Source organism: Ursus arctos, unplaced genomic scaffold, assembly GCF_023065955.2.
Source record: "Ursus arctos isolate Adak ecotype North America unplaced genomic scaffold, UrsArc2.0 scaffold_6, whole genome shotgun sequence".
Taxonomy (NCBI): Eukaryota; Metazoa; Chordata; class Mammalia; order Carnivora; family Ursidae; genus Ursus; species Ursus arctos.
This window is the reverse complement of record NW_026623078.1, coordinates 7,148,365-7,161,774: the sequence shown is the minus strand read 5'-3', so window position 1 is coordinate 7,161,774 and position 13,410 is coordinate 7,148,365. Positions and strand designations below refer to the sequence as shown.

At 37.9% G+C, this 13,410-nt stretch overlaps 1 protein-coding gene and 1 non-coding gene across 2 annotated transcripts; one reads left to right on the top strand and one right to left on the bottom strand.

The window, feature by feature from the left end:
• The first annotated feature begins 318 nt into the window (after positions 1 to 318).
• Positions 319 to 453, top strand: LOC113249087 (U4 spliceosomal RNA). Its single transcript, XR_003313687.2, has one exon. It is a non-coding gene; the product is annotated as a U4 spliceosomal RNA (small nuclear RNA).
• A 3,470-nt stretch (positions 454 to 3,923) lies between these two features.
• Positions 3,924 to 6,269, bottom strand: LOC113249072 (olfactory receptor 11H6-like). The gene is made up of 2 exons (XM_048215367.1): positions 6,231 to 6,269; positions 3,924 to 4,874 (listed from the first exon to the last, which is right to left on the bottom strand). Exons 1-2 carry the CDS (start codon positions 6,267 to 6,269, stop codon positions 3,924 to 3,926), a joined length of 990 nt encoding a protein of 329 aa, XP_048071324.1.
• Positions 6,270 to 13,410: the final 7,141 nt, after the last annotated feature.

The window sequence follows — 13,410 nt, the reverse complement described above, 5'->3', positions numbered from 1 at the left end:
ATATATAGTTCTTGTACCTTGAAATCTTGAAAGACTTGCTTATTAGTTATAGTAACCTCTTTTGTTGATTCCATCGGATTTTCTACATAGATGATCATGTCATGTCTAATTAACGACAGTACCCCTTCTTTCTTCAATCAGGATGCCTGTTGCTTTGCCTGATTGTACTACCATTTGCAATACAATGTTGAATAGAAGTGGTAAGAGCAGAATTCTTGTCTTGTTTCTGATTTTAGGAGAAAGCATTCACTTTCACATTTAAGTATGATGTTAGATGTAGGTGTTTGAAAACATTCTTTACAGATCAAAGATGTTTTGAGCTTTGCACAGTGGCAGTATCATAGCCAATGAGGTTCATCTGAGGTGCGATTATTGCTAATTGAAAGCTCTTCACAGATCGAAGAGGCTTCTGGCTACCCCCATTTGCTAAGAACTTTTATCAGGCATGGGTGTTGGCTAGAATATAGTTCAGTAGGTGCAGGTGTATGATGTGCTACCTAGATTCTTATGGGCCACTTGGGCATTTACATCACCTAACAGGGTTAAATGGGAACACTAATGTCAAATTTCAAGCAACCCAGTTCTGAGAAACGTTTCGCCTGTCCATTCCAATTGTTAGTTGATAGTTCCCTGTATTAAAGTTTCATTTTTAAAGGAAATATCACATAAACATCAGCAATAACTAAGTCTTAAGAAGGGCCCGATAAAATAAAAACACATTCTCCACGTCTGGTGTTTTCATGGCAGCATACACTACTCATGCCAATGACATAGGAATATTTTCTTAGACAGAGGCTGCATCCATAAGCTATCACCAGTGCAGGTGTTAGCAGCCTATGGCCTGTGATCTCAAGTTGGTTCAGTTTGCCAAGGTGACTCTCACTATCACAGACATCTATTCATGTGTAGAGGTTACTCTCTGCTCTGGAAGGTGACTTGTTCCCATCAAACTGTGTGAGATGAAACCACAGTTGGGGAGTAGTTGGTCCTCGTGGCTGCTGAATATACTTTTTACTTTGTTTTAATTTCTCTCTCCCTGCTTCCAGGATCCTGAGGGCACCATGCTCTCACTGCCACTCACCTCAGTATCTGCCCTCTAGAGTCCTACAAATTCCAGTCACTATCCTATTTGGATCAAGTTATAGAAATGAAAAACCCTCTCTCCTTATTTCAGCCAGCATTTTATCTTGTACATTTCAGAGGAAAACTCTAAGGAAATAAAAAGAACAAAACCAAAGAAAATGCATTTCTTCAGAACATAATTCAGGTAATCAAGATAGTTACCTGAAAGTTTGTTTGAATAATAGAGTTTACTGGATTTATGTACTGCTTCTCATGACCAGCCCCTGCCCCCCATTTCAATCATGTCAGGAGGAACTCTTCCCCAAATATCCACTTCTTTTTCCATTCTCCGTCACCCTTTCCTTCAACCTCTCACTTTTCTTTGGATAGCAGGTATGACAGCGCTATGGTCAAAAATAAATCGCTCAGCTCATCTCTGGGATCAGTATATTTCATTTATTCATTCCATAAACATTTACTTATCTCTGTGATGCACCCTGAATTACAGCAATGTAGAAGATAAAGTCCCTGCCTTTGTGAAATTTACATTTTAGTGAGGGAGACCAATAATAATCAGGTAAACACATAAATCTACAATTCCAGTTAGTCGTAGTAGTATAAAAAAGAATAAGGGAGAAAAGAAAATTTGTAATTATGTGTGGTGATAGATTGTTAATTGGACTTACTGTGATGATGATTTTGCAATATATACATATACCAAATCTTTACATTTTATAGCTGAAACTGACATATCTTTGTATGTCAGCTATCTCTCAATAAAACAGAATATATGATATCGAAAATGTTAGGGTACGATAGGGAGTAATTTAGATGAGATGGTTAGAGAATGCCTTTGTTAGGAGGTGACCTTTCAAAGTCAGAAAATATGCCATGCAAAGTTTTAGGCGAACCAAGTCCCATGTAAGGACAGGTAAAAGTTTGGGATTTTCGAAGAATACAGAATAGTTTATTTGGCTGTCCAGAAGGTAAATGGTATATGAGGCTGATGAGGTAGGCAGGATCAGATCAACTAGAACCTTCTAGGACACAATAAATAATATTTGATCTGAACTCCTGGGAAAGCCTGCTCAGTAATATAGAGGAAGGCTTAATAAAAATATCTCATCTTAATAAAACCCTTACCACTTCATAAGCTCTTCTTGGAACTGTTTATTTATTTACAGCTTTATTTATATGTGCCTTTATTATATTATATTCCATCTTGTTCCATTAAGGATCTGACATACCAAAAGAAAAGTGCAATAAAAGAAAGAATAAGAGAAATATGAACTTGGAAAGAAAAAAATAGAATGATTATTTTTGGATGAGATCATATGCTGGTATTAAAGTGAAGCCTCTAAATGTGTTATGAGGAACGGGGAAACAAAGTGAAAATTGGGGAAACATTATCTGTTACATGATTCTCATTAAATGTATAAAGAAAACAAGTGGGTTCACAGGGAAAGCTGAATTAATGGCTCTTAGTCCTATAATAATTTCTTTAATGGGGATTCATACTAGCGAAACTTAAGAAATACAGTGAACATTGGTCCCCAAAGTATGTGATGCAGATAGATAGATGATAGATAGAGATATACAGAGATATATTCTGGTTCAATATAGCTGCTTTTTATAACAGTTCTCAACAAAGTATAAAGGCATTATATAGAAGTACAACTCAAGAGAAGCAATTCTTCGCAGATCTAATAATTTTGATCCACATATTAGCTTTCTGATGTCCTGCCTTAACCCAAAATTTGACCCAGAGTATCCTAAGAATAAAATTTAGAGCTAATTGCATGTTCACCCAAATCAAAGATTAATAACCCCTTATTTGGATACCAAAATTCTCTTCTGTGATATAGAAGTTGAGTTTCAAGGACTAGTCACAAGAATGGAAGGAACTGTTGATATCACAGCATTTCTTTTAAGAAGTTTATTAGATTCTTTCTGAACTGGAAGTAATTTCCCAGCTAATGCAGTATTTCATTTCTCTCTGCCACATATTTATTTAAAATAGTGGTTCTGGGGCGCCTGGGTGGCACAGCGGTTAGGTGTCTGCCTACGGCTCAGGGCGTGATCCCGGTGTTCTGGGATCGAGCCCCACATCAGGCTCCTCCGCTATGAGCCTGCTTCTTCCTCTCCCACTCCCCCTGCTTGTGTTCCCTCTCTCGCTGGCTGTCTCTATGTCTGTCAAATAAATAAATAAAATCTTTAAAAAAAATAAAAAATAAAAGAAAATAGTGGTTCTATAAGATCACTTGTGGATTTGTCCTGGTCAGGTGCACCAGAACCACCTAACATTAAAATAAGGATTTCCAGGGGCCTACTTCAAAGATTCTGATTTAGATTTGGAGAAAACTGAGAATCTGTTCTTTAAAAAAGCTCCCTAATTATGAAACAAGTTTGGGAGACAGTGCTTTAGGTCATTGTCAATCTTTTGGATGTCAATTAAATAAAAATTTTGGCTCAGTAATGATTTGATTGGCACTTGTTACTTTTTATCTGAGCTACAAAGGTATGAATAGTCTTCTAAGGAAGAAAAGCCAACTGTTAAATGGATGCACTTAATAGAGGTCAGAAAGGCATGAAGCCAGGGACTGTGTGTTTAATCACAGATAAATGGATATGCAGGTATTGGTAGTCAGACATCCAGGTCATTTAATTCAAATTACAATCTACAAAATCCTGATTTGAGGGCAATGTATGATTTAACTTGGCATACTGTTGTCTATTGTGTAACAAAGCAGGAATAGATGAATTTGAGTCTATGTTTCAAGGGTCAAATGAATAAACACCTACTTTGTAGGTGGGAATGGAAATGGGGAAAACAATTTGATTTTTGACCAACTCATGAGCTCTCATTTGCTTTGACTACTTTCTGTGCACATATGAAATTTTCCCAAGGCAGATTTCATGTCTTTGTTTCGGAGACTGTAGATCAGTGGGTTTATAAGTGGGGTCACCGATGAGTAGAACAAGGTTACAATCTTCTGTATCCCACCTGGATTTCCAGAGGTTGGGCTGATGTACATCACCATGATGGATCCATAGAAAAGAGACACCACAGCCAGATGGGAACCACAGGTGGAGAAGGCCTTACGTCGGCCAGCTGCTGAAGGGACACGCAGCACTGCTCTGAGAACCAGGGTGCAGGACCCAAGGATGAAGAAGAAGGTGCTGAAGATAATAAGAGAGCTCAATATAGAGCAGGAAAGCTCAAATCCAGGGGCAGGGATGCAGGACAGGGCCAGAAGAGGACCAGGGTCACAGACAAAGTGCTCAGTGGTGTTGGGGCCACAAAAGGGGAGTTGTGTGACAAAGTAGATAGGGATCGGATAGCAGAGGAAAGCTGTGATCCAGCACAGGGCCACCAGCTTCATGCAGAGATGGCTGTTCATGATGATAGGATAATGGAGAGGCTGGCAGATGGCCAAGTACCGATCAAAAGCCATGAGGGGCAGTAAGAGGGTCTCCGTGGTGCCCATGGAGAAGAAGAAGTAGAACTGGAAGAAGCAAGCTGTGAAAGAGGTGGTTTTGGTCTCAGATAGGAAGTTCTTTAACATACTGGGAACAGTCGTGTTGATGTAACAGATCTCCAGGAGTGAGAAGTTGGCCAGCAGAATGTACATGGGGGTGTGAAGCCTGCGATCCAGCTTCACTGCACAGACAATGGCCCCGTTCCCCATCAGTGTCAGGATGTAGGACAGAAAGAACAGCATGAAGAGGAGGACCTGAACCTCCCTGGAGCATGGAAAACTCAGGAGTAGGAATTCAGTCACTGTGCTGACTCCTGACTTATTCGTGGCTTCCTAAGGGATGGAGAAGAAAACTGACAATGACAAAGATGGCCTTAATCTATCATCCTCAGGATTATTTTCTTTTTGGAGATCCCTAACTCCCTCAGATTCTAGTATTCCATTAAGTAAATAATATAACTACAGTGCTGAAGACTATGACCTTTGGAGAGTGCTTGGTATGATCAGACTGTGAATCTTTGTATTCTCTCATTGCTCTTTCAGAATTTTCTCACAGTAAAAGACAATGTTATGCGATAAGCAGCGTGGAGTAGATTAATGACGGTACTCACAAACGTAAGTAGGTATGAAAATCATGTATTTATATCTGTAGATTAAGAGATATAGACCCTTGATATTGGACACATAATTTTAATTACTTACATCTTTGGAATTAGAGACACAAATAGTAGGCATCAGAAGAGGGAGAAAGGTAACAACACATTGAAACCTTTATGCATTTCACTGTTAACTATGAATCAGGGTTGAATTCTAAGTGTTGGTGTCTGATAACTGAGACAAAAAGCATCAAACGTGCCATCCATTCTTCAGTGTTCATCATGTTTTGTTAAGTCAATAAAAATTTGAACTCCCAGACACCTACATAATAGGTTTCATATCAGTTCCGTCTTCTACCTGTTAAATTAAAATACTTCTGTAAAACGTGGGTCTAGGTTACATCTCTACTAATAGGTAGAAAAACTGAGCAATATATCCAGTGTATTATTTAAGGATTTTTGAGGGTTTTGCCTGAAGTGTCACAAAGTGTCCTAGAAAGGCCTCTAATCTTCTGGCTTATGGATAGAGGCAGAGACTCCCAAATGTCAGATAGTGCCAAGCAGACGCCTCTGGGAACCAAGAACGATGGTGACAGCCATAAACTTTCCCACTGGACAAGGATTCCCCGTCTACTTCCTCACCCCTCTGTCACCCTCATCCTACTCTAGGTGTGGAAGGTTGGCGGTGTTTTGGGCAGTTGAAGAGAATCTTTGTGGAAACTTCCTTCTCTGAGTTAGACTTAGATGTGTGTGATTTCCAGGGTGAGAAAAGCAAAACAAAGCCTATGAAATTGCCCACAATTCTGTTGTTAGTCGTCTGGTCTTAACTTATTAATTTATTTTAGGATCCCTTCCATTACTGAGGGACAGTCATCATTTGGGCCTAAGTGCCCCAAGCGACTTGATTGAGTGGTGATGGTTTTTCATAAAATATAAGTACAGAATAGAGATCCAGATGCTTTTAATAAAAGTATTCCAGCAAAGAATATTTATTGTATTAGTTATAAAATGCATTACTTTCCAGAGGATGATCTTGATGATTGGAATTAGTGACACAAGAGATCAGAGTAATTCAGGATTTTCTACTTCGCACTTCTCCGTAAGGCTCCTCTTGGGTCTGTGACTGGATCATGTTTGGGTAAAACAAGCTGTGAGCAATTCCTCTATGTCAGGAATTCAGAGAAACCCAGAAGCCAAAGAAACCCCGGGAAAGAGGTCTAAAGGGAGTATTTGGTGCTTAATGTATATGAGGTTGGCAAGGGCTTTGTAAGCCATGAGGGAGTGAACCCACCACCCAGCAGTGCTCGGTCAGGTTGTTCTCCCTCCTCACGATGCCTGCGCATCTGCTCTGTGGCAGAGCCACACTCTGCTAAAATCGGAGAGAGCTAAAGTTTTATCTGGCCTGCTCCTCAGAGCCGCTTTGTCAGTCATTTCCAGATGTCACTTCACTAACATGCTGTTGCCCCCAAAGACCTGGTTCTGACTGGATGCACCTCCTGGTTAATAAGGTCGGACTTTCCAAACTTCATCATCCTCATCTCTCTCATTTCCTGACTGCCAGCCCTTCAGTTGTAAAGACGAACCTCCTCACATTCTTCATGTAACGTGAGGTGCTATTGTTTCACAAACACATAAAAGAAGGCAGAGCTACAGGGCCCACCTAAGAGCTGTCCTATGCTTGCATGTCTTCTCAACCTACCTCCTTACAGACCTTCTGCTTTCACTGCTGCAGAAGGCAAGCACGATGGAGGGCACGACGTCCTTGGCAGAGAGCAGCCCAGAGAGGGTGCTTACGTTGCTGGAGGCACGATACTGCTTTGGAGAGAAATTGGCATATTTGTTGCACAACAGGAGACTTATCTATGTTTCTCTGGAATCTGTGTTCGATTCCTCCTTGGGGATATAGTCCCTTGTGAATTCCAGAAGTGAGAGTTCATGAGAGAAGATTGTCAGTTATGTGCCAATGTTCCCTTCCCTCAGGAGCCCCTTGATGGGCCTTTGGGGCTGAGGCTCCCTAGTGGTGATCAGATAGATACTCTCATGCTATTAGAACAAATGTGTTTTGTTGTTTGGACAGATTACTCTTTTGATGGTGCAGTCACTATAGCAACACCAGCTGACCTGGGACATGAGCTTCTTATTTATTTTCTTGTTCTTTTACCTTCAGTTTTATTCATTATTTGAGTCTGTGGCAAGTTTTAGATTCTCCTATAGGTCAGTATCAGAGTCATGGCATCAGATTTCTCATGCTCATTCCTGTTGACTCGCTCCATGGGTTGAAAGGGGTTATTCGTTCTTTATAGTAACAAGTTTTCTCCCCGGTTCACTCTGTGCTTCTAATATGACACTGATAAGTAAATTCCATTTCACGGTGAACAACTCCAGGAGTAGAGAACATGGGGAATGTGATGGAATGCCACAGTTCTAGAAGACACCTCCCCATGTAGCCCTTTAGGTTATTTCAGACTGTATTAGCAAATGACCCTAAAGGTTGGCATGATTGTTGAAATTTTCTTTCTTCTTTGTCGTGAGTTATTACTGAGAGAGGCTACTCGAACTTTCGGACCCTTTCGTTTTTATTCCTTTGATGTCGATGTGTGCATGTGTACATGGGTATGAGTGTGCTTAGATATTTGCTAATGTTTTTCTTCTGTTATTGGTTTGGAGCCATCTGTAATGAGACTGCACTCTTGTTAACAATTTATTATTGGCTACACAGCATCCATGAGCAAAAAGTTTCACGAGGGTTTATGACTTGAAGTTTGCTCACTTTCCCAGCATCATTTCTGTAAGGTGGAGATGTGTTTTTGTCTTTTACGTGGTAACAGCACTTTTTGAGTCATGAAAATTGATATCCTAGTCGGCATAACAGCCAGTTTTTTGAGTGATTTATTCATTGAAAGCCTTTGATGTTTGAATGCACAAAGAATTTTCTTGACACTGAGGTCTGCCAGAATTATAATTTGGGAGCAAGAATTTATTCTACTTTCATTGGGTGGACGTTACCACCCCAGATAGTTGAACTGATGTGTTAAACTATAGAATTCAACTGGAGGGAGTTGAGGGGCACTTTTGATCTTTTAAAAAAATAGATCTAAAAATACACAGAGAGACAAACACAAGCATAGTATATATATTCCCATACATAGTAAAGTTCTCCCTTCTGATAAGAAAAGATATTTGTGAAATATTCCCTTATTCTATTTTATTTTTTCCAGTTTCATTGAGATATAATTAACTTATAACATTATACAAATTTATGTTGTAAAACATAATGATTTGATATATGTATATGTGGAAAATGATTACTACTAAATTTAATTTATAGCCATGACTACACATAGTTACAAAATTTTCTTTTTCTTGTGTTGGAAACTTTTAAGATCTATTTTCTTAGCAACTTTTGAATATGCAATTATAATATACGGTTGAGTATAGTCACCATGCTGTATTTTAGATCCCTAGAACTTCTTCATCTTATAACTTGGAAGTTTGCATATTTTGACCACCTTCACCCATTTTCTCCACTCTTTATCTCTGATAACCACCAATCTGTTTTGTGTTTTTATGGGTTGGGGTTTTTTGGATTCTACATGTAAGTGAGAACATACAATATTTATTGTTCTCTGTCTGACTTATTTCACTCAGCATAATGCTTTCAATATTCAAGGATGTCACAAATTTCCTTTTCAGTATTTCCTTTTTTATGGCTGAATAATATTCTATCATAAAATACATAAAACACGTAAAGTAGAATATAACTTGTATTTTAAATATATTTAAATATATATAATAAATATTAATGTATAATATATATTTTATATATTCTATTACTGTGTGTAACATAAATCCTACCTAACCTATTATATATATTATATACATTTATATAATATATATATATATATATATATATATATATATTTCATATACATATATTGATTTGTATATGTTGAATCTTCCCAGCATCCTGGGGAAAATTCCCGTGATCATGGTGTATGATTCTTTTAATGTGCTGTTGAATTACATCTGTTAGTATTTTGTTGAGAAAATTTGCTTTTATAGTCATCAAAGATATTGGCCTATAGTTTCACAGCAGTTTAAATATTATTTTTCTGGGTTCACATGTATGGGTATTTATTATGCATTTTATTCCTCGAGATTCTTGGATCTGTCATTTGGTGACTGCTCCTAATTTTCAAAAATTTTTGAAATATTTTGAAAAGTCTTCAAATATTTTTTCTTCCTTGAGCAAACAGAATGAGATGTCATACATGGAATGATAACAGAATCAGCAGAAATAAATGGTTGGATGGGTGGTAGTGTACTAGTTCATATTTCTTTTCAGGTTTGAATAGTGACTATTGCACTTTCCTGTCTGCAACAGGGAGAAGAATAAAATAATTTTGAGTCTAAGTCTACTCTTACTATCTTCTGTATCATATTATTGTAAAAAATAATGTTCACCCACACAGGGAGAGGAGAGTGGCAGTGAGCTCTGCAATGTGAAGATGCAGGGCAGCTCACTTTGTCATTGCTAGCTCAAAGAGCAATTATAAGCAGAATGTGAATTCTGTCTTTTTTTTTTCCTTCTTGGGGAATCATTTTGTAGCTGAGAAGGAGACAGCTCTAGAGTAGTTGTTCCTCCCATTCGGCACCTGCCTCTTCAGGAGACTTGGTCTTAAGAATGATTACTGTGAACTGCCCTAGGAAGTCTGTAATTTTTAATGGATTTACTTTGCTCTCAGTTTCGTCATTTTTAAAGTTGGAATAGTAATATTATTTACTTAATATGGTTGAGATGAAGATTAAATGAGTTTATTTGTAAGGCAGATACATTTATATATAAAGCCTGACACATTTTTAATACAAAGTAAGCATTTCCTATTATTACTGAGAAAGAGAAAAATATAGTGCAGAGAACCAGTGCCTGAGTGCTATGCTGTAGTGTTCCCCACTAAGCCTGAGTATCTGCATAAAGTATCAGATAAGGTTACTCCGTGACTATGGTGGATTAAGACAAACCAACATCATTTTGTAATCAGATGTGAAGAGAGACAAAGACAAGGGCCCTCTAAAAACCACAAAAATAACTGAACGTCACCTTCTCCCCACTTGTGTGAGTGACTCCTGCTTCTTTACTGTTGACAACTCCAGTCTTGCTTAATTCCCCCCACCTTCTAGGTAAAAATACCTAAGATGCCAATCACTAAATTGCTCACTTTCTGACAGCAGCTTATCTAAAACAGATTCCCATTTTGGTGAACTTTCCCTCAAATCACATAAAGCTCAAATCTTATAAAACCTCTCCAGGTTCTTACTGAGATGTCCTGTGGTTCATTTGGGATATTCTCCCTTGCTGCAGCAAACTATAAAAATGATTACTACGGCTATCATTATTATCAGTAATATCTTCTTAAGATACACTCATCATCTTTACTGTAGCCTACAAGATCTACATATTCCAGGCTCTGGCTACCTTAATGATCTTATTCTCATTCACTCCAAGCCAGTCGCACGGGAAATGTACCTTGAACATGCTAGTTTTGCTCCACCTTGAGGGTCTATGTGCTAGAAAGCTTTTTCTGCCTGGAATATTCTTCTTCCAGGTATTCATATATCTTGGTTCCTTGCTTCATTCAATTCTAATCTCCGTCTCTTTCAAAAACACTTTATTGACCACCTTGTTTGAAATACACATCAACCGCTTCCCTTTCCTTATTCTATTTTGTTTGTATCACTTAACAGTAAATGGAATTCTGTACCTCTTTATTGTCATTCTCTTGTCCTCTCCAGAGCATAAGCTCTATGAGAACAAAGGTTTTGTCTTGTGCCTTTATTTACTTCTCTATTGCCCACACCTAGAATAATTCCTGGCAAAAAGGAAGAATGTAATAGAAAATTGTCGAAATGGTGAAAGAATTCATTCTTCATGTCTTAGGAGGCAAGAATAAGAATAAAGCATAGAATCTGTTCTCAGCAACAACATGATGAAAACTGTAGGTGACATTGGTGTAGGGTGACAGCAAAATTAAAGGGATCACCAAAGTAAAGGGATCACGAGAATGGGTATCTTCATAATTCTCTGGTCACTCTTCCTTAGTCGACACTCTGTTCTCTTATATTGTAGAACTCAAGTGCTTTACGTTTGCTTTCTGCCTATATTACTATGGGACTGATTCTATTTTTTTATGTCTTCCTTTGAGTTGTTTTCCTAGAATATATGTGCAAGTATCTTCTACTTTTTTTTCAATATCTAACTCAAATGCCATGACCTTTCTATTACATTTTATATTCACCCTTACAGGCAGAATTGGCTATGGCTTTGCTTCTATGATATTATTAAAACAGTTTCACTACGTAACATTCAAGTCATTATATAACTCATATTATTGTATTGTAAGAGGTTAGAAATTTAGAAAGGGACTTGCAGAATGGAAGAGTAAGGGCCTTCAAAAACCCACTCCTTCAAAAAAGCATCAAGCAAGAATTATCAAAACAAGTTTTGTCATAAATCTGGAAAGTAACCAAAGGCTTGCAACAATTCAAGAATATTTTTTCAATAAAAGAGACGAATTTTGGTAAGAAGAGTTAAATTTGTGGCATTTTAACTGGTGTTATTCTCACTCTGCCCGCTTTCCCAATAGCCTTAAAAGCCAGTAGCCTTAAACCATGGAATCTGTGAAAACCAACAGAGTAGCAGGCACTAGAGAAGGAAGACTAGGTTTGGAACTCCTCAAAAAGCCCCATCACCAAAGAACTCTCACTATTTGGCCCATCTTACAGCTCCCTGGAAAAACCCTATGTGTAGTACTCGTTATTTGGCTTGAAGCAGAGTTTGATCAGTGGGAAAAGCCCTATCTCAGGATATTTTTGAATATAGTGAAGGTAGTTATTCAACATTACAGCTGTTTGGAGCAGTGCTATTAGCTGGGACAAATGGGAAGCTGGAAAGGAAAAAAAAAACCTTATAAATTAGGTCTAGGGACTGAGATGTCTATAGTGATCTTTGAAATATCTCAGTGTATTCCTGGGGATCTAGAAGGTCACCCGTATGTGAAGGGCTATGCACTTTTCCAAAGAAGACTTAAGAAGGCCACAATGTTTTACTTGAGGCTGCATATGAGGCCCCACACAAATAGGAAATGGGAGTTAAAGCAGTTATAAACTCCTGGAACACTGAAGTGTTGTCCTAACACGGAGTCCCTCTGCAAAGAGAGGATAACCTTTTGGTTAAAGGCATTAAAGGAAATCTCTGTGCAATTATGATCTGACCACTAAGCTAACCAAACAGAGACTTCAGGAGCTACATATAAGAGGTGATACAGACTTTATAGAATTATAAAAAAAAAAGTCATTGAAGAAACAAACATCATCATCAGCTGCAAGAACAACCACATGAAACAAAAGCAACACCTGGAAGAGTGGGGGAAATTTGATTTTCAGAGTTGCCACATTATGTTATTTAAAATATCCAGTTTTAGATGGAAAAAAAAAAGACATGCAAAGAAACAGAAAAGTATGGCCCATAGATGTGATGAGCACTGGGTGTTATATGCAAATAATGAATCATTGAACATTATACCAAAAGCTAATGATGTACTATACTTTCAATAATTGAATTTAAATAATAATAATAGTAAGAGCAGTCAATAGAAACTATCCCACATGTGGGACTTACTAGGCAAAGAGTTTAAATAAGCTTTTATAAACAACTTCAAAGATTTGAAGAAAATTATATCTAAAGAATTAAAGGGGAGGCACCTGGGTGGCTCAGTCATTAAGCATCTGACTTGGGCTCAAGTCATGATCCTGGGTCCTGGGATCGAGCCCCGCATCGTCAGGAGGCCTGCTTCTCCCTCTCCCACTCCCTCTGCTGGTATTCCCTTTCTCGCTGTGTCTCTCTCTGTCAAATAAATAAAATCTTTAAAAAAAATTTAAAAAAATAAACAATTAAAGGAAATTATGAGAATGATATCTCACCAAGTAGAGAATATTAAAAAAGAGATGCAAATTATCAAAAAGAACCAGATGGAAACTCTTTGTTGAAAAGTACAGTGACAAAAATATTTAATAGATGGGTTCAATGGGATATTTGAGTATGCAGAAGAAGGAATCAGCAAATTTGAAAATAGATTGAGATAATCCAAACTAGGAATTAAAAGAAAGACAAATGAAGAAAAACGAACAGTTTCAGAGAACTGTAGGGTACTATTGGGCAACCAATATCTAATGGGAGTCCAAGAACAAGAAAAGAGATAAAAAGGGGGAGGAAA